The sequence below is a fragment of the Anas platyrhynchos genome, chromosome 4 (assembly GCF_047663525.1).
Source record: "Anas platyrhynchos isolate ZD024472 breed Pekin duck chromosome 4, IASCAAS_PekinDuck_T2T, whole genome shotgun sequence".
NCBI lineage: Eukaryota > Metazoa > Chordata > Aves > Anseriformes > Anatidae > Anas > Anas platyrhynchos.
The window spans coordinates 76,642,623-76,669,442 of record NC_092590.1 but is presented as its reverse complement, the minus strand read 5'-3'; the positions used below and the strand labels follow the sequence as shown (position 1 = coordinate 76,669,442).

The window sequence follows — 26,820 nt, the reverse complement described above, 5'->3', positions numbered from 1 at the left end:
TATTTTTTTTCATAGAAATCTTTGACAAGTTAAAATTTCAGATTTCATTAAAAAATCCTACTCTGATAGATATTCTTTCACCAGACCTTGCTCCTGACCATAACTCATGTGATAACCTCCCCTCCTCTACTCCCATGGCTTATGGCTGCATCCATATCCCTCCTGCAGCAGGTTGTATTTGGGAGAAGACACAGCTGGTGCAACCCCTTCACCTCTGTGTGGCACAAGGCAGAGAACATAATTTTCTGATTTTTTTTTCTTTTTTTTTTTTTTTGGTCATATATTCTTACACGTGGGAATAACCCTTGCGGAATTACAAAAAAAAAAAAAAAAAAAAAAAAAAAAATCCTTGAGAAAAACACAAAGGCTGATAATATGCAGGTTTTGCTTCCTCCCTCCCTTATCCCCTACAACCTCTATTCAAAAAATCAGACACAGTTCACGGCAACGTTTTAGACGGGTTTGTGCATGTATTTGGTACAAATAAACAAAAATATGTGCATTCTGTTTCATAGAGCTTACATCAATCTGACATTACTTGAATCACAAAACAGAAATACTCCAGCTAATAAATACGTCTGTGGATGAAAAATAAAAATCTATACAAAAAAATTCCAATGTCTGCTAAAGGAAATGTACACTTATATACACACTGTAAACAATAGTAATGCAACCCAACTGCAGTCCAGCTCAGGCTGACGGGGACCTTCTTTCCTCCTCGGATGGGACTCGTGAGAGTCTCCTGGCGTCGAAGCTGCTCTTCACCATCCTCAACACTCGGCTCGTCGAAGCAGCAAGGTCTGGCGATGCGATAGGGACACAAAGCCGGCGCGATGAGGTGAGAGCTGCTGGGTGACCAAGGGATGGGGGCTTTGGGAAATGGCCTGCTTGGTGAATTTGGAGAAATGGGGCCATACCCTCCGTGGGTCACACACTTGGCGGTCCGGAGAAGTCAACGGGGTCAGACCGAATTCGCTTCCTGAAGGTCTGAGCCCATTTTTCCAAAGCTGGGAGAGCTCAGAAATTAAGGGATTCAAAGGGAAAAGCACAAGCTTAGATACTCAGGGTGTATTTCGTACAACACTGTCCTTCCCCTGTCAGCAAACGCAGCCCCAATCTCCCCTAAATGAATCTCTGCATGTACAGATTCCAGTCCTGGCACGGACTCTTCAGATGCAAGGTGCTAAATGAAAGAAGGGACCTGGCTTGGGTGAGAAATAGATATATAATATGCATGTGTGTGCTTAAACAGACTTTATCCTCATTTTCTCTCCTGTAAAGGATTGGGATGGAGAAGCAGAAAAACCCCAGACTGGTCTTTCTTTCCCTTCTTAGTGCTTTCAAGGGACTGGAGGTTGTAAATGTAAATATTTCAGAATTGGAAAAAAAGAAAGGAGGAGATTTAAAAGATCAGGGAGAAGTGTAAGAGGTAATTTCAGCTCATTCTTGGGAATGAGCAGCTTGCCAGCAATTGCTAAATATTTGGACAAAATCTGTAGGTCTTTGTGCATCCAGTTCAGAGTCCATTGCACTGAGTAAAAGGCAGGAGGGTGTTATGGGTGCTGAGGTAGGGCCTACTCTGAATGTCTCAGCATGAAAGAAAGTAAAAAATAAAAGAAATCTACATTTTCCTTGACTTTAATTTCCTTTAAAACTAAAAACCAGCAGAAAGAAAGTCGCGTTCTCCATGCTGTGCTAGGACACTTTCATCTCCTTTGACAGCCACCCTTAAGAGGATTGGCTGGACGGGACGTGCAGTAGGCACATTCATGAATACGCCTAATGGGTCTGGGGGACAGTGCTGGTGTGGATGAGTTGCCATCCAGGACATACTCAGCATCGTGTCTCCACCCTTGGGCTTCATGTTCCTCTTCTTTATTTACCCTCAGACCAGGACCTCACACTCGGGGGCTGTGAGCAGGGAAAGCAAACAAACAAACTCTATCAATACTGCTTTTGGCCACTCTAACCAAGAGTAATTGCTGCTAACCAACAAAGGTTTTGATGTGTCAGGAAGGGGGGGAGCCACTTGGGAAAAGAGTTCTGAGTCTAGAATCACAGAATCCTTTAGGCTGGGAAAGAGCTTCAAGACCCTCCAGGCCAACCATCATCCTGACCTACAGAGTCCCATCACTAAACCAGGTCCCTGAGTGCCACATCCACGTCTCTTGAATGCCCCCAGAGATGGGGACCCCACCACTTCTTTGGGCAGCCCATTCCAGTGCTTGATCACCCTCACCATGAAGAAATTCCCCCTGATCTCCAACCTAAACGTCCCCTGGTTCAATCTGAGACTGTTTCCTTGTGCTCTGGTATGGTCCCGGCTGGGGAAAAGATGGATCCACAAGAGGGAGCTCCCACTGCACTTCAGCTCCCTTTAAGCTGTGGCTCTGTGAGTAGTGGGAACAGGCCCAGCCTCACCCACCCCACCTTCCTCAGCCACAGCTAGGAATACATCTTTATTCCATGTTGTTTGAGAGAAAGAGCAAGTGAGGATAAGAAGGGGAGAGAAAAAGACCGGGGATGGCCAACATCAAAAGGAGTCTCCACGTCACAGAGGGATGCAGGCCAGAACAAGATGGGTTGCAAATTTCTCACTGGAAAGTGAAATGAGAAACACGTCGCAGGTTGGAGTTAGAGAAGAGAGACCTGCACACCTGTTGGCATCAGTGTATGCATCTGGACTGCTCCTCTGGGCTAAAACCAGGCTGCGAGGAAGTGGCAAAGCTGTGGGCACCGCAAACACGATGGCTGAGAGCCGGGATCCCCCAGCTCTGCTCGGGAATACCGCAGTCTGCTCACCCTTGAAAGAAAAGGCTTGGGCTACAGGTTCTGTCCAGCCCTGTAGCCCTACAAGCCCCCAGCCCACTGTCTAAAGGGTCAGCTGCCAGCTACTGCTCACAGCATCCGTTTGGGATGCTGCCTCTGGATGGAAATGTTATCACGTGTGCTAAGGCAGAGTCGGCACCTGTTGGGGTTCAATCCTTCCAGTAGCTTTTGTGGTGGTGTTTTTAAGGCAAAGGAGATGTTCTGGTTTCCCTTAATTGCACAGCTTCTTCCAGAGTCAAAGAGAACCATCCCATGGGAGGAAACAGCTCTTTTCCTAAGGCCAGATCCACCCCACACCTTCCCCTCTTGCCACAGCTCGTTAAAATGGGATGTGCCATTGGCTCGTATTTGAGGAACCCATAACCCCGTAGAAGGGGCTGACCTCCCCGTGGGGGAAGCTTGTACAACCTTTGGGCAACTGCATTTTATACCTGATTGCTGCTTCCAGTCTGCCTGACAGACCCACAGGTGGCATCCCTTCACGTTTCTGCTAGATACAGCTAAAGAAACCATCGAGAGCTGTCCCGGCGCCTTCAGATATCTGTCTCTCTCAGCCCACAGCAGTCTGTTAAGTCATAGGTTTGATAGTCAATGGTTTCCGTAAAGTCATGAGGGATCCCAATAGAGACAGACTCCACCTCGGTTTTGTAGGAGGCTGTCACCCCCCCTTTGCTGGAGCCGCCCCGGATTTTGTTAGAAAGGCTGTTCATCTTTTCCTTCAGCTGGGTGGACGCTGGCTTCTGGAACGGAGTGAGCATTTTCCAGCCCTTGAAGCTGAGCGTTCGCCTCTTACCGGCCCTCTCCTGCAAGGAGGAGTTAAATAGGAACGAGCTGTGCAGGGTGCTGATCCTGGGCCTCAGGTCCGTCTCGGAGCCTCGCACGGAGCTGTTCATGGAGGCCCCTCGCCAGTGGTGGTCGTAGACGCGCCAGATGGGACGTCGTCGCCGGTGGCATTGGCACTTGAGCAGCCTGATGAAGGCTCGCTTGAACTCCTTGCTGGAGCAGGGGTAGATGATGGGGTTCACGCAGCTGTTGAAGTATCCCAGCCAGAAGATGACCTTGAAGACCATTTCCGAGGGCTTCAGAGATGGGAAGAAAGAACCTTGGAAGAGATTAAAAAAAATAAGGTTAGAAGGGAGAAGATATGGCAGCAAAGGGTAGCACAGGTGGTGGAGAGCCCTGTCTGGAAGGCAAGCTTTGCAGAGAAGGCTGAAGGCATGATTTTATTAGGTCCTTGGCTTGCAATGCCATTGTGACCAGAGTGAAGATCTGCAGGACTGGAGGGCACGGAGCAAAAAAATAGAAAACACAATATCCATGGCAGGAGCCTTCTAGCCCCCATTGCAAAAGGGGTCAGAGCAATGGACCCAGCACAGCTGTGAGCCATCAGGTCAAGCCCATAGAGCTTGGAGACGGGCTGTTAATTACATTATGGAAGTAAACTATGTTATGAATGTTAATTATACTAATTCCTGCTACTTGGAAAAGCTCTTTTGTCCACCCAAACCCTGATTTCTACTTCTGTGCTGGAGGATCCCACTGGCTGTCTTGATGTAAAAGCTGGGGAGTTGTTTTGCAGCCAGAAGATGTCAGTGTTGCTCCCACATGGCCCCATCGCTTAGTATTCCTTACTCAGATCTGAAATAACTTTCTGACTCAGCCTTAATTTCTCTTAATTTTAGCTCTGGATGACAAATCATGCCACCATGTGACTGAGCGTTAATTTGTATTTTAGTAAATAACATTAGCTCTGGATATCATTATTATTTTCCCCATGCTCAAAAGCCTGGTGTCAAAACAGTAAAACAGGTGCCAGGAACCAGAAATTCAGGACCGAGACTCTGAACTTCCACAGACTGCATTAAAGCTCCCCAGTGTTTTTTTTTTTTTTTTTTTTTAAATTTTATTTTATTTTATTACTTTTTTTTTTTTTTTTTTTTTTTTTTTTTTGGAGAAAATCCATCATCCAGAAAACCCAAAGCTCTTATTTCAGCAAAGCTTTCCTCCACCCATTCCTAATCAGCCTGGAGTCTGCAGCCAGACTCAGTGTGCCAGGTACGTGGGCTACCCCATCACAGACAGATCTCAGCATTTTCTGACGCTTAGGCAGGGAAAACACATACGCAGACGTGTGGCTTAAATATCTGCCGAAGGCCAACTCAAGTCAAAGGGCTGGAGCACATGCTGGTGTCAATATGTGCTGCAGGAGGCAGTGAATAAGGACAGCCAGCAGGGCTGATGTCTCTGTGATGAAAAGACCTGGGGCCAGCACGGAGATGGATGGCGTTTGCGGAGTAATGAGCAGCCCCTGGTGTTGGAGCCCATGGTTTTGAACAGAGAAGTAGTGCCGGGGTTGTAGTGCCCCTGCTGTGGCTGTGTTTGCTTAAAGGGATTTATTCCTTCTGGGACAGGGCTGAGATTTATAGGTTGGCGCTCGGCTGCTTGAATCACCACGTTGAATTCTAACCACAGCAGAAACACTGCCCTGAGTGTTTGGTTAGCCAGGAGCTAAAGACCCTAGGGGTGCTGGGGGCAATCTCCATTTCCTTAATGTCTCCGTTCTCCATCCAGCCAAGGTTTTAAGCCTTTTCTTTTCCTTGTGCAGCCTGCAGCCCACCTCCAGGACCTCCACACACCATCCTGATGCAATGTGGATCATCAGTGGGTTCCTAGGACCAGCAGTGGGTTCCTTGAACCAGCAGTGGGTTCCTAGGGCTAGTGGTGGGTTTATAAGACCAGCACCAATTCCTCTCCTCAATCTCAGCTCTCAGCAATAACACCTGTGTGTGTTTTCCTGCCTGGGCTCCTCCATGCTCCATCCTGGTGCAAACCAGACTCTGAAGCCATGTGCTACCTGCAAGGGGCTCCCTGGCTCTCAGCTCTGCTGGGAGACCTTGTGTTGGCCTCAGTGTGAGCATATGGGGCCAAGATAGGTGAAGGAGCCCATCAAGAATGGATTCCCACTCATACCTTTGTTAGGGGAGAGGTTCTGTGCCTCAGTTTACCCACTGTAGAATGGGGTTCATTACCATCATCTCTTGTATGGTGCTGTTGGGGACCCTGTTTGCAGTGCTTTCAGTTCCTAGAGGAGCTGTGGCTTTATGTAGCTTTTATTTTAGCTTGAGAGAGAGGAAAAAAAAAAAAAAAGCTATGGTAACAAAGCAAATAAAAGAAGAAACTCTTTAGAAATGAAGCTAGTGATTACTGCTTGAGCCAGGCTACTTAAAAGATTGGTGCTTGCTTAGCCTGTTGGCTGTTAAAATAATAATTTATATCTAGTGTTTAGTGCTTCATTGCACAATGCAGTTTCCGTACAACATTCTTTGTTTTAGCATCCAGATAAAAAAGACAAACTGGGAAAAAAGCACAGCTATGACTTCCTTGAATTTCAACTTTGGCTACTTTTCACCCTGTAGAACCTCGTGTGCATCTGAAGACAAAGGGCTCATTGCCATCCTCATTACCATGCAAATAAGCGTGCCCCTAGGAAGAGACGTGTACGGAGTGCATCCATAGCTTCCTCATTCAATCACACTGGGAGGAAAAAAGTGGGCAGGGAGTCCCCAAAATGGGTCTCTGGCTGGTGACTTTGTGCATGCTGGAGCATCTGACTGCCTTGGTAGGCAATGGGAAGCAGATCTTAGGGGAGAGTTTGTGGCTCTTATGTAGTGAATGAATAAAGTATGAAGGGAATTAGCCCTCGCTTTCATACACACAAGCACACAATGACATTTTGATAGAAGGTTTATGAACTGGGCTATGTAGTGGTGATTCTGTAGGAGCATGGATGATGTTGGGATGCTTGGAAGAAAGCACAGCGTAATGGGCACCTGAAGAGCTCAGGAAACAGATACTTCCAAGGTTCAGAAACAGAAAATGGGAATAAAAATTCAGGTATAGAAATGGGGAGTGATACATCACACTTTAGCCTGATCAGTCAGTGTATGAGCACATTTTGATGATGTGGCCCAAAAAATGTCAAAGACGGAACAGGGCATTATCAAAGGCAGAACAAGGAGCCCAAATATTGTAGAACTTGTGCCACGTCATGTTTTTTTTTTTTTTTAAATCCCAGTTGTATCTTGGTTTAGGATGCTCCCAGGCAGAGGCTCATCTTTCTTATTTGCCACTGCCTGGTCAAGAAAGGCTCTGGACATCCTGCTGAGAACTTTTCATTCTCCTAATACATACATTTTTTATAACATTACTGCTGGGGGGTTTAAAATTCCTTTTGAGTTTTAGTCCATAGGGAATTTTCTAAAAGGTCATTTCAAATCTTCCTGAGCCTTCATACTCATGTTGGAGATCTGAACAAGGACTGCAGGTCCTGCTGGAACCCTTGATAATTATCTTCAGCAGGATTAAGAAATTAAGAAAGCTGCAGGTGAATTCTCAGGGAAAGCTTGTCCCCACCATGTAAAGTGACCAGAGTCACAGTCTAAATGTGATCAGAAGATCAATTTTTTTTATTTTTTTATTTTTTTTTTTGGCGGTGCAAAAGTTGAGCCAATAAAGTATGCACTCTGAAGGCAAAAAATCAATTTATTTGGTTTTCTTACAGTGGATGTGTGCCTGTATGCCATGTATATACCTACCCTTTTTTTTCCTGTCACCCTGCTCATATCTGAGAAAAAAAACATCCAACTACAAACCTCTGAACCCAGGGGCTAAAGTCCCCAAAGCTGTAACACGCGAGTGGGTGCAAGTGCGTGCAATCTCCCTTCCATGCACCCAAACACTTAGCTTTTTTTTTGTTATTATTTTATTTTTTTTAGGCTGTTTAAGCTAGCACAATCTCGTGATCTTTCCCTGTCTGCACTTCTCCACCCTGCCCTCTCCATGACTCAGCCGAAGGTGATATCACTGGATTGTTTGGAGAGTTGCTGGTCCCAGTGTTCAGCACACAAAAAAATAAAGCAAAACAAGGAAAAAAGACAAATGCACAAGTGAAAGTGGATCCAGTCCAATCTAAATTCTGGCCCTGGCTCCCAGTATGCAGCCAGAATCTGTGAGCAGGCTTGCTTTCTGCCGCAGTTGGCAGGAGCATCTTTGTTTTAAAAGGTCCCTGCTTTTACAGCATGTCCTGAATAGTCCAGGGCACAAAAATGCTGCAGACGTGAGAGAAGGTGGGTGAGCCAAAGAGCCAAAGTGATGCCCCAGTGCTCTGACATCATGAATGGAAATTCAAGGACCAGCAGGATCACTTAGACTGAGAAACTGCCTTGCTGTTGCTTGGTGTGAACTTTGTATGAGGAATGGCTCTGGATACAAATAGCTCATGGAGAGTTAGACCTTGCACGTGTTAATAGAGAACAATTATTCACTACCTTTTCCACGACAAAGAGCACCAAGGAGGATGAAGGGTAGTGGGTGGTAGGATGACAATGAAGAAAAGGGGGTAGTTCATCTCAGAGCATGTTCCTCAGCAGGAGGCTGTGGATGCTAAAAGCATTCAAAAATGATTGGACAAACTCATGGTAAAAAAAAAATCTACCACGGTGCCAACCCAACTATTCATGAGTTAGGAAGTTCCAGAAATTCATACATAGCATTAGGCCCCTGGGACAGCTGAGCTTCTCCTGAATGTGGCCTCAAAGTTCAGGAGGGAACTGAAATTCCCCCAGGATGTGTCAGAGCAGCAAGGCAAGAGAATTGCAGCTGGTATAGAAAAAGCAGGGTGGGAAGTAGTGGGGTTGCTGAAGCTCCTGGCCACAGAAACTGTCATAGACTCTTCCTTATTTTCTTTCTGTCTCTCGCAAAGTAAATTAATTAAATTTCATTCAAAGCAATCATGAGCTGCCACTTTCCACCCGTTACCCAGCTTGCACCCCACCTCGCCATCTCCTTGTGGGACCTCCATGAAGGATGCTATTCCTGATGTGGCTGCCAAGTGATGGGAGAAAGGGCTGGATATCAGCAAGGATTTCTGCCTACGTGTGGGACTGGGAGTCTCAACATCTGGCCAGACTTTCGTGACCTTCTCCTCCATCCACAACTGACAACTTCCTTTGGGCATCCATAGGCATATCAGGGTTTCTAGAGGGTTAATGCCTCCCTGCAGCTGGTGGCATGTCTTGGAGTGATGGGGGAGTTCACTGCCCTCCTAGGACGGATCCAAGAGCTGCTTGGCTTTGGGAGGAGGACAGCGTGTTCGCAGTGACTCCGGCATTTTCCCTGGAGGACGATGGCGTTGGGATATCGGGTGGAATTCCTCAGGCCTGCGAGCCTTCCAGCTGTGGCCCGACCCCATAAACAAGCTGCAGATAAGCCCCAGCTTCTGTCACGCCAACGAAAACCCTCTCAAGCTGCTTGTGTGCATCTTTGCATGTAGGCATGCCTGCTCGTTCGAACTTCTGCACCCTGACCCTGCTGGGAAGAAAAGCATGGAGAAGCCACCCCTTCTCTGCCCATTGCTGCATTATTTTTTCCCATGATGATGGTTGGCTCCTCTTGGAGAGCTCCAGCAATGCCAAAACCCATGGTAGGGTGAATGTATCTGGTACCCAGGGTCAATGTGCTGGGGCCCAGGGAAGAATGGTGTTAGGGCTAAGGACAGCCAGGAAGTTGCAAAGACAGAAGATGCCAGCTTTGTAGGGGATGAGGGATCTGGAAAACATTGGTGTTTTCAATAGCATCTCAAATTCGAGGACTGACTGCAGTTTGCCCATCAGCAAGAGAATCATAATGTGGCAGAGCCCTGTTCTGATATTTACTGTTCTATTTCACTAATCCCCAAACATTTTCCCTAACCTCTAGGCAGTATGGTCCTGGTGATATCTGCATGGCTTTCCTCTAAATTACGCCACATTGGTAGCAACTTGACTGAAATGTGCTTCATTCCCCTCAAAGCTTGCACCGGGGCTTTTCTCAAAACAATGCTGTGAATCGGGACCACTAAGGGCCATCACCACCATGAGGACACTTCCAAGGCATCAAATTACCTGCAGATTGATTCATCTGACTAAGTTTAGTTATCTAAGCAGATAGTTTAGTTATCTAAGCAGGTCCCTGGGCTGTTTTTACACTCAGTGACTTAGTCAGTACTGTCAATGGAAAGGATGGAGCAATCCACCTCATCCTGAGGCATAAGTCCCTACTAGCCAGGTGAATCATGCTCAGTCTCTGCTGTCTGGACCCAGATGTCTCGTTCTTGGGGAGACACCACGTTATGGGCAAATAACATTACTGTAGATTAATTTCACCCTTAATGCCATTGGGATCCGGTGGCGTCCTCCTGTTTTAGGAGGAATCGAAATGTTTTCATACATCCATCCTGTGCAGGATAGGGACTGCTTCATCAGCAAACCTCCCATGGTAGTGAAGGGTGGCACAGAGAGTCACACAGGTACATCGACACTGCTATCTCACAGAAACCTAACAAGGGCTTTCAAGTCTTAGATTGTGCAAAGTGCTAATTTGTTCAGCATGTTCCAGCTAGATCTCTCTGGATAAATTGTGTCCAGGGAGCAATTCACTCCAGGGACTGCTCTCAAAAGGCCACCAGGACTTGACTATGTAGTCCCACAACATTGCCCCAGCAGCTTCTGGGGTCCTTAATTACATCCATATGCCTTCATGCCACATCACGGGGCATGCAATGTAAAGAATCTATTTAAGACTGAAGATCCACTCTACCGGAGACTCACAACTCCTGCAAGAGAGAAATTTTTTTGTAGGACCACTGGGGCATTGCACGGGGCCAAGAGAGGCTTTGTGCCAGGGACTGTAAAGTACACAGTCTGTTCTAGTCTACGCTGCAGCCCATGCTCTGGGGGACCATCGTCTGGGATTTGTAAACCTTTTTTAGCAGTGTGTCTGATACTTAGCTTTGTTCCTGAGAAAGTTGTAGTGATTTGCTGGGAACCATTGGGTGAACATAATGCACAAAGCTTTGTTACCCTGAACTGAATATCCTGCCTTCCATCTTTTATTAGGGATCTATAAAGAAGAATGTCTTGCTCATAATAGTGAAAGAATAATTCATTTACTGTTAGGGACTGTAGCCTGCCACTGAACAGTAGTTGACACACAGAGCCCTGGGTCTGTAGAAGAGCCAAGAACAGATTCCCATGATTTCCAAATCTGTAGCCCTGTGGCATGATCATAAAGCCATCATTTTAAACCATATCTGTCAGCAGGATGAGGACTGAGAGTTTTCCCCTGCTTTCTGATGTTCAGCATGAGCTCTGAATCAGGCAGGGCTGGGTAGAGCAAAGGGAGAGACACTTTGAAACAAGAACTGGCCTTGAGTACTGCAAACCAAGCTCACTTCTCCATATAACAAAGCTTTTGAAATTACTTAGGTGAAAATTTTGGAAGGAAATAAAGAGCAGGACTGAATACTTGCCTTACACATTAATGAAGGCAATTGGCTCCCCCATGCCTGCAATGAAGCCTTAAGACTGCTGCTGACCATTAATCCTGGGTCACCTGATGAACCTGTCATCACAAGGGCTTTGCTTACAATGTGGTGGAAAACATGGACAATTCAGTGTCTAAAATGTGTCTAAAATTCAGTGTCAAGATGGACTGCTTGGTCCATCTGCTGAGAAGGAGAGAGGCTGGGCAGCAGAATCAGGGCCACAGATAATGCTCAACTCAACAGAGTCAGTAGGAGGGTGGGCTTTAAAAATGAGTCACAAGAATAAGAAGACAAAGTTTTTTTTTTTTTTTTTTTTTTTTTTTTTTTTTTTTTTCATCTGGCACCTCGTACAGACTCCCTTAAAGGTAGTATTTTTGCACTATGTCTTACGCCTGGGAAAGATGTATATCCAACTGCCTGTTCCTTAACAATTCACAGATAATAGCCTGGCTCCAACCCCAAAGGGGACTTTAAAACAAACCTTAAAATCACGAGACTCAGCAAAAGGACATAAATAAAATTAGGAAAATAATAACAATAAAAAAAGCAACAAACCCACGTCTGGAAGACTGGCCAATTTGGCAAATCCAAAGGGAGATATCAGGAAGGTTCTTATTTGCCTGATACAAATGAGGAAAAATAGCAATAATAGGTCTCCAGAGAGAAGGAAAAAATCAGGGTAACCGAGCTGCATGTCAAGAGCTCTTGCCTTTCTGTCTGAGCAGGAAGACAACTGGAATTTGCTTGCTGATGTTACAGTGAGCACAACAGAGACCGCAGTGAGATTCTTGCCCGCATGGCTAAAGAGAGGAAACAAGCTTGGAGCCGACTCTGAAAAGAAAATTTCCATCTGGCTCGGGATCTGAATGAACAGAACGGCCGCTCGATGTTGCTAGGTTCCCTTTGGGGAAGTCAAAAATCGGCGTGTCATTCAGCGAGGAGCATTTCCGTGGCTCCTTTGTGCAAAGGACGGGTGTCCTCAGCAGGAAGGTCTTGCCATGGGAGTCCTGTGTGGGCTCACCAGTGATACAAACATGATACCAGTCCCTCAGACTTCTCAGGCATGGACAACCCTGTCCTTAACTGCTGGCTGGCATCAAACTCCCTTTTGGTTGGCCGTAACTCCTAGGAGCACAGGGCTAACAGCCCACCAGCTGTGTTCATAGCTTCCTGATGCTTGCGTTGTTCCCCCACAGATGTGACTTAAACATTGGAGCTCAGAGACATTTTGGACATCCCAGTGTATCTTTTTTGTCTTACTGCCAGTGGCTACCAATAATTCCGTGCTTTGTAACCTCATGGCAGCTTGTTTATGAGCACAGGAGGTCACCACCACCTCACCAAACACCCTCCTCCCTTCCCCTCTCTGCTGTTCCTCACCCCGTGACACAAAATTTGACTTGAATGCCCCTTTTTCAAGCAGTACAAGTAGGAGCAACCCATCCACACAGAACATCACTGTCATCAGCACCCGCTGAGGGTTTCTGTTTCCTCCCAGTGGACCACAGTCAAACAGGAATAATCCAATGACTCTGTTTTTTAGTCTTTGCTGGAAGAGGTTCCCAATAGACCTCACACTAGTGTGACATCTAATCAATGCTAGGAAATATTGCATGACTTTTTCAATTAAAACAACATTCCCTTCATGCACTATTTTGAAGAAATCAACGAGAACTTTATGATCATCAGTGCTGTAATTTAGAGAGATGAAAGCATAGTGTAGAGAGAGCAGAGAATTTAGCTGAATACCGAGAAAAGTCCCCCATAATCAAGGAAGAGAGACAGCAAAAAGAATCCGGGAGGGATCTGTTGAAGATTCATCACAAGACAGAACTTGAGAAAACCTGAGGTATTGTGATGACAAACTTTCCAGCAAGGTGGGTAAGTTAGTAGAGTTGCTGCTATGATTTATCCCTCTGATAAATTGTTTGACACATATATTTCATGGAATGTCATTAAAGCTCTTTTGCAAGAAGATTGAAGAAATGTTTCTTCAGCCCTTGCCACAAAGACCTCTGTGCTTTGCTATCTATAAATAGTGAATGAGCATAACACGGGGCTTTAGACCAGTTGTTCTCCAGCTTTTTGGAACCAAAGACTGTTAATCCTCATCAGTTTTTGCAGACTGCATGGCTCCCTTAATAATCTGTTTTCCATGAACCATTTACTGAGCCTTCATGAACCATCAAGGTCTGGAGGCCACAATTTGGGAACCACTGTTCTAGACCACTTGTTCTTGCATTTGTTGGCAAGTGCAATGGCACTTTGTGCTGAGCACTGCAAGTGGCTTCCTTGGTGCAACTCCTTTCAATAGCCCTAAGCATCTTCAGAAACTTTCCTCTGCAAATAACTGCCAATCCACTGTGGCTACCATGAAAAGCCTGGCTTCAACACATATCCAAGATGAAATGTCCCTTTTCTATCAACCTGTCACCTCCACTATTGTAAGAAATATTGAGAACATGTATTATTTTTTTTCCAACTAAATGGCAAGCTTGGGAAATCCTGGAGAAAAGGAATGGAGGGGAATGATTCCCAAGCAAGTCATCCGAGTCTTGGAAAAACCACTGTGTGTGCTGGGTCGGTCCCAAGACTACTCTTTGTTTTTCCAACTCAGAAGTTCTTTTCTCTGCACTTGGTTTTCTAAGAATGTGAACTCACCCGCCCCGTCCTGTTTACAAGCTCGTAAATATGTGGATCAGATTTGGCTGTGGGGTAGGCTTTGGAAGGGCTGAATCCTGCTGGGAACACATGGCATTTTATGTACACTGAGGCCAGATCTGAACCGCACAAAGGAAAAAGGCAATTTTTCACTGGGCCCAACCCAACACAGGAAAAATTCTCCCCCAGAGCAAAATTCACGAGCCCTGATTTTAACTTACATTGTGGAACGAGAAGATCTCACCTTGGGTGGGCGAACATCGCCTGGCCACAAATAGAGACGGGACTATTGACCTAAAAGGTGGAAACCTGTTCTCAGCTGATTGCTGGCAAGGCTCGTGGAGAACTCGCTGGTGGCGGTATGCCAGCGCTTAGCAAACACGCTATCAGAGGAGGTGTGGGAGCTTCCTCAGTGCCTTTCCACCATGCCGGTCCCAAGGACATTGTGTTTATATCAGAATCAAGCAGACAGCACGTCACCGGCCACGGAGCCTGGCACCGCACCGCTCGCAGCCCGTGCCCCTTCCCGGGGCTGTGAAGGATGCTGAATACCATCCTTGGGAGAGCAACGCACTATGACGCCACGGAGGAAAGGGTGGGGAAGAAAGGCTGGGGGAGGTTGGTATTTTCAGCCTTCGTCAAAAATTAGGATTGGCCGTGCAGGCTTGGGAGTGGTTATTCAAGACCAGCCAGGCAATTGCGTGTTTCTTGTCAAGCCTGGTGCGGAAAATCCTCCGACACAAGCCCTGTTTCCGCACCAAGCTGCAAGGCACAGCCCTTCTAGGGTTGGCTTGCATGGCAAAATCTGCAGTTTCTCATCGCTTGCCTTTCTGACAAGAAGCAAAACTTTTAAAAAAAACTTTGTATTTCCTTCTCTCCAGCCTGAAGTTATTCAGATGAGACAGCTGAGAGCTGCTTTGTATCTCCCCCAACCCTAAAGCTGGCTATCAGCTGATACCAAGCTCTAAAAACATTACACTCCCTAAAGAGGCTTTTTTTTTTCACCCCCCAGAAAACAATGGGTCACTGTAACAAGGCTCCAAAAATACAAGTGGAATGCTGAGATAACAACATCCTCATCACTCCCAACAGTTTCTGAAGCCCTTAAATCGAAGAGATAAGATCTCAGGCTTAGTGCTGCATCGGTCGCCGGCAAAGGACACCCCTCCTGATCCTCCAGCTCAGCCCTTGCCCCCATCTCCATGGTGCGGCTCATGTCAGCTGTCTTGATGTCATATCTCATGACATGGCACGGCATGTCCCTTATCTGGTTGTTCAGCAGCTGTACACTTAAGCTGTATCTCTGTAGGTAAAGTGAGCAGGGACAGGGTAAGGGATCCAGTTCTGACTGAGGGGCACCCTGGCTGCTAGCAGGGACCCTGGCCAAATTTTTGGTCAAGGTTTTTAGCGGGCAGCTAAAAGGGATGTATGCGCATGTAGATCCCTGTTTGGGAGGGTTTGGCTGTGGCAGTGCCAAGAGCATGGCTAATGAATTGACCCCTAATATTGATCCCTAATCTCTTTGGGTACTGTTGATGTGGCCAAGGGATATCACTTTGTGCTTTGTGGGAAAAACAGTCCCCAGAGGGGTGTTTGCTACCCAGTGATGAGTGGGGATTCCTGCACACCCATGGCCCACGCAAGGTTTGTAGGATGCCAGGACTTGTGATCCACAGCAATACGTGGATGGCAGTGACTGTTTGGGTCACCTCGCATCACGGGAGGGAAGAACTGGCCGTGCCCAGACCAGAGCAGTCTCCAGCAGATAACCATGCACAACGGTGTCACAACCTGTCAGTGGGAAGAGGTGATAAACCCAGAAAACTCAAGCCATCTTTTTTTTTTTTTTTTTTTTTTTTTTTTCTTATCTGAGACATCCACCTGGATGTCATGGCTGAATAGAAAATAAAAAGACACAAGATGCAAAGAACTGGCAGCCTGGTTGTGCTAGCATCAGAGATGAACCTGGGACAAGCACAGAGACACTTGGAAGAAAACTGGCAGCAGCCCCACCACCACCATGGTGGTTTTGTTCAACCTTTACAGACACCTGGAGTGTTATGGAGAAATCTAGGGAGAGAGAATGCAAGAACCTTGCTGCACTGCCTGGTTTAAATGCCTGCACAGGGCAACAGGATCTCTGCTGAGAAGAGATGAGTGTCTCAGAAAGCCTCATTATGGTGATGAGGCTCTTTCTCCACTGACATGCTTCCTGCTCCATCTCTGCCCTATCACTACTTCTTTTTTAATCTCTGATTCTGAAGGGAAAGGATGGAAATTTGCATTCAATCTTCGTGGCAATTTGTGTACATCCCATGAGATATCTGCCTGCCTCTTTCTCGCCTTTTCACTGGGTAAACAAGCCTTTTTGCCTCCTCTGCTCTTCAGTCACTGCTCAGAAGTAATAGCTGTGGGATCTGGGGTGTGCTCCGTGCCTTGACGTGTCCTTGATTCTTAATTGTTTCTTGGATATGCCAATTTTGCACATTCACTTCTTGTTCCAGGGAAATGACCCTAAGAGGACTTTCCACCCCTTCTTAGGAACGTGCTGCTCTTGTGGACAACCCCTGTCAAGACTAGTGTCCTCCCTGGTGATTATTACCTCCTCTTCTTCCACCATCGCAAACTTATTTTTCACTCGCCACCTCCTTCTGAGGAGACTTTGGTGGTTCCTCATGCTAGGGGAATAAAAACCATGCCATATATACCTTGCTTTGCTTGTGCACTTCCAGTAGCAGCAATGTCTAAAGGCAGGGAACCTGCAGATCCAGGGGGGAGCTCCCAGTGGGACCCCAAAGTCTCGTGGGCTGTGAACAGAGGTCTCCTTTGTGTCTTGTGCAATGAATCTGTCCTTGTGTAGAGACTCTACATTTGCTCTGAGACAGGACACCGCTTCCCTACAGTGCTGACCCACTGTTTTCCTGCATCCAACATGTTAAATTGCCTGAATACAAGCACAAACACAACATTGCCCCAGCTCCTCAAACCCTCAGGACATAAGCCCTCAGGGTGTAAGCCCTCAAGCCCTCTGCTCCTGAGCAGAGGCATAGACAGAAGCTTTCTGTAGCTCCAGATTCTTATTTTGCCCTTACAAACTTCCTCCAGATACTCAAAATGCTGAAAAGAGCAGTTTCTCTGGCAGCTGAAACCATCTGTCTCAGACAACACCAGTGACTTCAAGACTATCAACTTGCTTGTACCCGGAGACAAATAGCTTGTAATAGTGGGAGAGGATAAGCCATCTGATGGTCCTAACATAAGTGTTATGGCACAGATTTGAAGAATATTTGCACATTGAACTCTCATTAAACCCACATGCATTTAACATGAAAATTGTTCCTGAACAGGAGGATTTTTTTCCTCCTAGTATCAATCCCAGTATTATGTACATTAGTAATATTGTCAGTTCTGGATGAGTGTGTCCCCTCCCCAAATAGCAGCACATGAGAACATTTTGGTGAAATGGTTCTTCGGAGAAACACATTTCTTTCCAGTAACAGTTGATGACTTGATATTTCAGCTGCCTCCCTCACAGAAAGGCTGTCAAGGCTGCTGGCAAAAAGACGTGTGATCCACCTAGGAGCAGTGATTCATAAAGTGTTGGTAATAATAATGAAAGCTCAGATAATAAACAAGCCAAGAAAAGGAACAGATGAACTGGACCAAGAGTGAAAAATGGAGGTAGCTCTTGTGAAAAGCCATGTCCCAGGTCATTGCCCACAACACAGAAGAGAAGCCAAGGAGATGAAAAACGTTCTGAGGAGCTCTACAAGATGATGAAAAGGTCTGGAAAACTTGACTTAGAACATGATGTTAGAGCAGCTTGATCTATTGGCTTTATCCAAGAGAAACTGAAGCAACTTGCTCATGTGTTGCGGTGACGTAGTGGGGAAGCCTTTTCTGATAGCAAAAGACTCTTTAATCCAGCCAAAAATGGTAGAAAAAAACTTAATGGCTTGAAGTTATGGCTAGATAAATTTACACTGGAAAGAAAGCAGTCATTTATAATAGCAAAGATATAAAGCTACTGGCAAAAACATGACTAGAGACGTGGCTTCTCCATTATTTGCAGTTCTGAGTTAATGCTGAATGTCTTTCTAAGAAAAAAAAAAAAGCTGTTTTTGAGTAATGGGCTGAGTTGAAGAAATTATTGAACAAGGCACTTGGGGTTGCAGTCATCAGTAAATCACAGCAGATAGTCAGAGCTTTCCAGCTTTGAAACTGTGACCATGAGTCGCAAACTCAATTCCAAAATGAGGTGGGACCTGAATATAGAAGAGGTGTAAAAATTGCCATGTCACAGAGAGTCTCCAGGTATCATAAGTGCAAGAACTGTTTGGGAAATAGTTGATCTGCTCCAAAAACTGCTTTAATTGGAAATAGTGTTGGACTTTATTCCCCACTGCAAGATTCTTCCCTGGGTTTGACACACGTATGCTGTGATGTCTGCATTTCCATGCATTTGCTCTAAATTAGAGGGGCTGACAACGAGTCAAGCATCTGTGTCAGGAGGTTTAATTGAATATAATGAAGGTTTTGCTTCTTGGGGATCATGTCAACATTAAATTAATTACAGAGAGCTGCAATGTTGATGTTTGAAACCAGTTAGACTCCCTGCACTCTCACATCCAGAGGTAATATCCTTTGGTATGCTGGCAGTTGCCCGCAGCAAACAAAGCTGGGAAGAACCGAGCACCACAGAGCTCTCTCTGGGACCTTCCTCTCAAAGCAAGCTGCTGCCACTTGCTGGCAATGTCTGCGTGGCCCTGTGGATGCCATGAGCAGAGAACAGAGCCAGCTTTGAACAGGCGTTCAGGTCCCAGCAGCATTAAAGCTGCATTTCTTGTGCTGCTGAAGAAATCATTGCATGACCTGCTAATGCTGCTGTGCAGCTCTGGGGACATGACAGAGCTAGTGGGAGCAGCCTGGGGAGTCCTTGTAATTTGTTGTTTGGTGCCTAACCTCATGCCCTGTCTTTGGGGCCCACCTGCTTAAGACCCCAGAGGAGATGAAGGAGCAGATGTGTTGATGTAACACTCAGTGGAAAGAGTTTATCTAATAATGTCCCGTTCTCTTCACCTATGTACTCTCTACACTCAGTCCAGCAGAAAACCTGCAACCCAGATCAAGAGATTAAAAAAAAACAACCCTCAAACCACCAGAATGGCATGTAAAAAAAAAAAAAAAGCAAAAAAAAAAAAAAAAGCCCTTCCCCTTCCCATACCTAGAGTTTTCTCTGTGCAGACTGTGCTAACACCCCCACCGAAATATTCCCCTGCTCCTTGTCAGTGCAAGCCTGTTGCTCTCTCCCCTCCTCTCTGTGATTGCACCTCACTTTTGCAGGGACAGGTGCCAAAGGACACACGCTTGTTCCTGACCATGCCCAAATGAGGGAAATCAACCCCAGGGCAGCCCTGCCTTGTTCAAACACTTGGCAGACTCTGAGGATTGCTCGGTGGTGCTGCAGTCCTGCACAGCAGCACCGCCAGGGCTCGGGAGGTTTTGTGTCCCAGCACCCCCAGCACCCTGCAATGTTTCTCTTGGTGGTGGTGCTGGGCATTAAACTCCCTTCTTTCCCCATTCTCTCTACCTGATTGCTTCTTTTCCAACCTTATTTTTTTTGGCCTTTTATACCCTGCTCAGTGCCTGTCCTCTGCCTTTTCCTTTGCCATGCTGCTGTCACCCATAAGGGAGAGGTAAAATCTGCTGAGAGTCTCAGAAATGGAATAAACTGCACTGGAAACCAGCCTGAGACTTCAAGGTACTGAAGCAAATGGTGGGATGCCACCACAGCTGTTTTCATATTTTTCCAGGAATATACTAGTTTCCCTCCAGAAGGATTTTTCAACCCCATGTAGGCATGTCAGAAATAGGGGAAGATGTCCTCAGGGTAAGAGCATCTGTCCCTTGTGTACCTGTCCATGGAGATCCATACAAAAGGAGGTGTGCTGTGGATTTTTCTCTTTAGTTGAGTCCTTTGACCCCAGGTGTCAGAAGCTTTATAAGTTTTTCTCATAAAAATGATCTCAAATCCCATGACTGTCACCCATTTCTCAACACTCTTCCTTGTTAGGAGCCTGACCTGTAGGTCCCCCTGGCACACAGGATCTCTCACCACTGTGCCTTTTCTTTTGGGGAGCAGCAGGCAGCTATGCTGAGGAGCCAGCTGCAGCTCCAAGAGGCTTTTCAGAGCTACGCCAGAGCCTGGCTTGGTCTCGCTTCTCTCCTGTCTGCCAAGCAATCACTGCTGAGGAGTGCCTTAAATAAACACCCTTTACTCCAAGTGTACCTTGGATGCTGAACGATGACACATGGAGTGACCTCCTGGCATTTGTCTCTAGAGAAACGCAGATAAATCCCCTGATCCCAGCTCTGTGCCGATGACTGCTATCTCCCAATTATGCATCAGGCCATGGAGCATCACACGAATAGCCTGGTCCTTTCAGCATGTGCATCTGAATTCTGGAGTACGTGACCCAAGATAGCAGGCAGCAGGGCAGTAATTACTGCTTGCAGCCAGATAAATTCTTTGACAATTAAAAAAAAAAATGTTTTTCTAAGTGAGCCATGCTCTTAAAACCAAATAGTCTCAGTGTGACTGTGTTGGGAGGGGGATGAAGAAAAAAGTGTTAAGGCTGTTATGCTTGTATGGGGGTCCCAAAAGGAGGCCTGGTGCTTCAGCCTCAGGTATCTGTAGGTGAAGTCCTCCATAGCACCTCAGAGGATTTTAGGTATGTTCTTTACACTCGGAAGGCTCAAATCCCTCCAACCCACAAATGAATTTTCCATGAAAGTAGGGCTTATTTGGTTCCATACGCTGCACATAACCATGTGGCTACCCAAGGGCTAACTTCTAGGTTTGAGCCTTTTCAGGTGTATTTTTTTTTTTTTTTTATAATATCCACCAAGACTGAGAACTCAGAATAGCTCAGCTGCACTGGCCCTAGTGTGATAACCTCTTTAACACCTCCTAAAAACAACTTCAAAGCATTAATACACTACCATTGCTAACACCACCGAGTCCTACCCTGAGCAGAAAATGCAGAGCTTCCTAGAGCTGAGCCTGGGCTCTTGCCCAAGATCTTGGATCCAGGCAAACCCATTTCAGACCTGCTGGCAGATCTCTGCACGAAGCACATGGTGATGGATAGGCAGAGGGTATTTGGCTGTACTGGTGCAGGAAAAGATAAGTGGGACTGGGCTGAGGTGAGTCACAGGAGAAGAGACAACAGCAACAGCAAAGGCAATTAGTCAGTCGGATCGCAGAGAGTTATAGATTCCTGTGTGCCTCCGTAACTCTGAAGTTTGCCCAGAAGAGAAAAGGTCAGATTGCAGTTGCTTCAAGTGGTTATGTAACTCAGCTTGTTTCTGGAAAGAGCAGTCCCCAAACCTTCCCCAAACTTCCTCTCTCATGAATTTCTCTCATGGATCCGACCAGCAGCTCAAGATGTTTCCTTGCAGCCTCACCAGGCAGAGGGAGGGCTGTCCCCTTAGGGCACCCAGGGCACGTCGTTCCCCAGCTGATTGCGAACAGGGAAGGGTGACTGAGTGTACTCCTGAGTTCAACTGAGTTTCGTCCCTTTTGTCCCAGAAGGAGCCAAAGATCACAATCTGCACCTCTCATCTCCAGCATATTTTTCACTGGTCTGAAACGCTGACACACAAGTGGTCATCAGCTATCCAGTGGTAAGTGGCTTAAGATTATGGAACAAAAAGCCAGGAGTGGAATAATTGAAGTATAACAAGTTGAGTTGGTCAGAACCTGTTTGACTTATATGGCTTTCCAAGTGGATCTGATTCTAGATACACGGATTAAGTGAGTTTGGAAGGGGTCTCTGAAGGTCTCTGGTCCAACCTCTACTTACAACAACAGAATTTTTCAGTGAAGACAGCAGAGAGCAGTGCTAATGCCTGTCTTTCCCACTGGGTTCCAACTGTCTAGTCAGGAATTTGGAGATTTTTCTGTCACTGAATCAAGCAAGGCATTGCAGAGCATGCCATGGTTGAAGGTGACAAATTTTTAGCATCAAGAGGATGGTATTGCATTTTTAATAAATAACAATATTCTCCAGGTGTACTAAAATACTATCAAATAAGCTTTTGTATTTAATTTATTCTAAAGACAAATAATTATTTCTGAATGATGTATATAATGTTTTCATGCATTTAACCCATACCTGAGATAATTTGTACTCCTCTGAAAATTCTGCTGCTTGGGAATGACTGCTGATAGTGCATCCTTACAGCCAACTCACACCATGAGACAATTAAGCAGCCTCAGTGAACTGGTGCTCATGTGTATGTCATGTGTAGGGGCATCCTAGGGTAAAATAAACCAGTTACAAAGACTGGGGCAATGGAGCAACTGGGAAAGAGGGCAAAAACTTTGCAAAGATTGAAAATATTAAGTAGGATTTGAATGTAGAGCTACTCTATTTCAAACTCAATATATAAGCCAGATCCAGTTTCTCTGACCTGAGGTCAAGGATGGGACTAGGTCATCTCTTAAGATCATTTCCAGCCCTGGCCATCTATATTTCTGTGAAGCCAGAATGAATCATGAACCCCAATGATTTTAATGTGAAGAGGTGGAGTTGTTAAAGATTTAACAGTTTTTGCAGAGTATGTCAATACAGGCTCAGGGGTAGAAATCCAGATGTCTGGTTTGTGGGAAATTTCACTTCGATATTTGCTTTCTTTCCAAAACAGAATGCAATAAAATTTAATGAAAATTTCTGAGGAACTATAAATTAAAAAAATAAAATAAAATTCCAAGAACCTCCGATGTACACTGTTGCTTAAACGCGATGTATCCATGGAACCCTGAGAACCTCCCAGCTGAGGCAGAAATGGTTGTTACATGTAGACAGCTATGCCAAGAGCCAGCCACCACTAGATAGATCTGCACCACCGGGCAGCTTCCCTCTTTTCAAGCATCCCCAGCCACAGGGCAGAGAAGATATGAAGCCCTTTCCCAGCTACTTTCCCTAGGTTTTCCCTGGTTTGAGTAATACAGGAGATCAGGGAGTGGAAATCATGCAAATCTTTGGAATTTTTGAATGTGGGAATGTGGAGTGTCTCAGAGTCTCCAAAACTAACACATTTGCAGCAGGAAGTCTCCAAGCACTAGAAAACCCTCTCTAAATCCAGGGCACTCAGGGCTTCCAGGTTCCTTGTGTTGGATCCAGGAGTCTTCCCTGGGTGAGCCCAGAACTGCCAAGGTTTTCAGCCCGCTGGTCGCATGGTAAGAAAGCCATGGAAACTTGGCATGACGGGGCTGCCCCGGAGCTGTGAGTAGTGATTGAAGTAGAGGTTGTTAAACCTGGGACATTTCCGCTCTGTTTTCCAACTGGCAATTCCCAATGAAATCCTCCTTCTCTGGCCAGCGTCCAGATGCGCTATTGGGGAATCTCGTGAGTTCGTCATCTGCTTAAAAGTTTCTCTTACTTTGGGCCATTGCACCCAGGAGAATGACGTGTTCTTTGCAGGTGTGCAGGAGGCTGAATCCACACCCAAATATTACAACAAGAAGGTCAAAGGAGGCTGGTTTGCTTTTGCTGCTGGCTCTGGCCTGTCTTCTATCATAGCTAAATAAAAGAAGGGGAAGGGGAGAGGCTGCACAGATGGATCTTTTCTCCATCTTCATTTTAACCTCTGCCTACTGGTTTTCTTTTCTCATTTCTGACTCCTCCTTCCTCACTTATGTACCACACCACTTCCCAGCAATTTAATGCAAAAGATGCCAATCAATCACCCGCAGGCAGTAAAACTGCCAATTTTGTACCTGGAATAGCCATTTTCAGGTTTGCAAATGCAAATACATACTGATGTGCACAACATGCTTGTGCTTTGCAGCAGCGTGGATGCCATCAGACATTTCAGCCCTGCACCCCCGGCTGCTCTAAAAGCCAATACTTCCACCCCCAGCCATGCTGGGTTGGACACAGAATGAAGCCGTTGATTTGGAAGAAAAGAAATGATGCAAGCAGTGAGGAGCGGAGGTCTCTCACTCTTGATCTCTCATGAGAAGGGAGGGCAGAATGCTTCTGCTGAGGCAATTTTATTTTCTGTTTGAAGAAAGTCTTTCTGGTTGTTGGAGAAGATCAAAGCATGCATTGACAAATGGATGTTGTCATTCAGATTGTCCCAGGGGATGTCTCCCCACTTGGTATCTCTGTTAAGGTAACTTTTGCATCCCTACAAAATTACAACACAGAGATATTCTGCTGAGTTGCAGAACATCCTACGGGGACCCTGGGAGGGGGCAGGGAGAGGAGCATGGCTGTCCCTCTAAGCCACATTCTCCAGATGACTTCTGGTCACTGGGGTGACATCCTTCCCGGCCCTTGCACTAGGCTATTTAAACAAGAAGGGGAAGGACTTGGGTGACACGAGATGTTCCCCTGGGAGCTGGGTGACAAATCAGTCCGAATTCCATGATGATGATGAACTCTGTCTTCAAGGAGGGGGTGGTCACTGGACTGGCTGGAAGATTTCCCCCCTGAGGAGACCCCAGGGTGATGGTGGTCTCTGCCCTCCTCGTTTTCTGGGACATCCATGTCATCCATGTCCTTTGGTCATTTCTTTTGACCTTCTTTGGCTTGGCTCCCTCAGAGATTCCCCTGAGGAACAGAGGCCTGGTATCAATTAGCTGTGCAAGACAGATGGCTATAATCTCCTCTCTGATGCCTTGGCATGGAGAAATCCCTCGATGTTCACTTTGAGAGTGAGGAAATGGTGCAATCTGTGGCCTGGAGCTGCAGACTGAGTCAGGGATCCCAGAACCTCCAGGGTCATGAACCTGCCCTTGTTCCTCACCTCTCATGGGGGAGGTGTCCCCGCTGTGGGTCACATAAGGAGGTGTGGGGGGAGCTGTCAATGCCCAGAGGCCAAAAAAGTTTGAGAAAACACCAGGAAGAATTTGGCTGCAAGGCTGAGCATGACCCAGTGCCATTCACCAACAACCAGCCATGGTGTGAAGGCATGGTTCAATGAGGGCAGATGAGTTTAGGATCTGAAAATCCATTCCCTCTTTGCATGGGATTTCTTTGGGGGTGCACTCCCAACCCTCCTTGAGTTTTCCTGTCCACAAGAGCATTGGAACTGGGTAACTTCTAAAACACAGAGTGTTCTGTAGACAGAATATAAGGTTTGAGCAAATTTCTTGGGGTGTGACACTGGGCATTGTCCCAAGGCATGGAAGGGGACGTGCTCCTTACTGCAGAGCATCTGTGCCCCAAACTTGTCCTCCATCAAGGCCTCCAGATGTTTGTCAGTGGGAAACTTTTGCTTCCTCCCAGCAGCTTGTTTGTGCAACGTGCAAGCCAAGAATGGCAGACAGACCCCTTCTGCCTGGGTTTTGTGAATTTTGGGATAGCTCATGGATGGCTGCATGGCTGGCTGGGTGACATCCTTTCTCGCTCTCTGCCTCTAACAGTCCATGGGGCTGTTTGAAAGAAGCCACTTGGTCCCCTTGGAATAAACAGATCAGCTAAGGTCTGTTTCAGCCTGTGACTTGTCCTCAAAAGGGAAATTGAAAATTGGGCACAATCAGGAAATATCATGGTTGTTCACAACAATACCATATGCCCAATTTGTTCTCCAACCTTAATCTCTTTATACACAGAGATTCCCAAGAGCTTTCCAGGCTGTTCCAGGATATCTCTCCTGACACCACACTCATGCAGCCCGACAGAAAGAAAGACATCTGATAATAGCAGGACAAAAATATATTGGTTGGCCATTTCATTCCCTGAGAAGCGTGCAAATTACAGGAGACAAATGCAAATTTTCATGTAGGGCAAACTCATCAAATTGTTTTGGCCAAAGCAGATGAGAGAGAGAGAGAGTAATCTGAAAAACAAAAGCAAAATTTAAGTCTTGAAACTTTTCTAAACCAAACTTTTCTTCTAGGGTCAGGGGACAGGGATTCCAAAGTACTTTGTATTGGAATTTACTTGCATTTATTTTTAGAAACCAGATAAAAAATAATCAAAACGCAAAATGAAATACTGCATTATGGATCAATCTGAAAAACAGAGTTTAATTTTCTTTTGTTGACCTAACAATTCTCTCTCTTCTTTCCCTAGACCCTCCCTATACCTGCTGATGAAAGACCGTTATCAAACTTCAGGTTCTCCCTTGGGTGATTCAACAACCTCATTATCAAACTTTTCACTGAAAACATAAAACATGCACATTTTTTTTTTTTTTTTTCATGCATAATACACTTCTGTGCATCTGCTGTGAATCATTTGTGATAGTCCCACAACCTAATGGTGGGCAGGGGTCAATATGTTGCACTCTTAAGCTCCCAAAACCAAGGCAATAAATTCTCTGGAGTGAAGAATTATCCTTTTGCTACACAAATCCCAGCTCTTATGCGCATGTTCAGGGACATAACCACAGTACAAATAGGCTTTTATTAGTAGGAATAACAAATGAATTGTTCCCAAATGATCACATTCTTGTATTCTCTCTTTTGTTTGTTTGTTTGTTTGTTCTTGTTTTTGCTGTTTGTTAATGACAACAAACAGCTTGGTTTGCTTTTCATTTGTAGGCTTTTCTGAGTGGTTTTGAAGGCATTCCCAAATTTAGTGGAAACATCTGCCTAGTGGGATGCTTTTTGCTCCTTACCAGTGCCTGGGGTGGTAGAGGCGCAGCTACTGCTTAGCACTGCTGTCAGCCTGGGTGGTTTCTGCCAAAGTCTGCAGAACCCAAACTGCAGTTTACCAGTTCAAATCTGCAAAGGTGTTTCTGTTTTGTGTAGGGAATTAAAGAGAATAAATGGAGATAAAGATAACCAAGGAAAGGACGAAACCAATGGAAAACTTGTTAGTGCTGAAACTTTTCTGATTGGCAAGACCAGCATGAGCAAAATGGATGAAAGAGTCGTTCAAAATGGGATGGAGACCAACAGCCACTAAATGAAGCATTCTAGCTGGTGAAGGAAGAAAACGAGCTCTGGG

At 45.8% G+C, this 26,820-nt stretch overlaps 1 protein-coding gene across 1 annotated transcript in view; it reads right to left on the bottom strand.

The window, feature by feature from the left end:
- Positions 1 to 450: 450 nt before the first annotated feature.
- Positions 451 to 26,820, bottom strand: part of ADRA1D (adrenoceptor alpha 1D) — a 43,363-nt gene continuing 16,993 nt past the window's right edge. Inside the window, exon 2 of the mRNA XM_005010118.6 lies at positions 451 to 3,931. Within this exon, the coding sequence (XP_005010175.2) occupies positions 3,363 to 3,931 (569 nt within the window). The 3' untranslated portion in view covers positions 451 to 3,362. The remainder of the gene's footprint in view (positions 3,932 to 26,820) is intronic.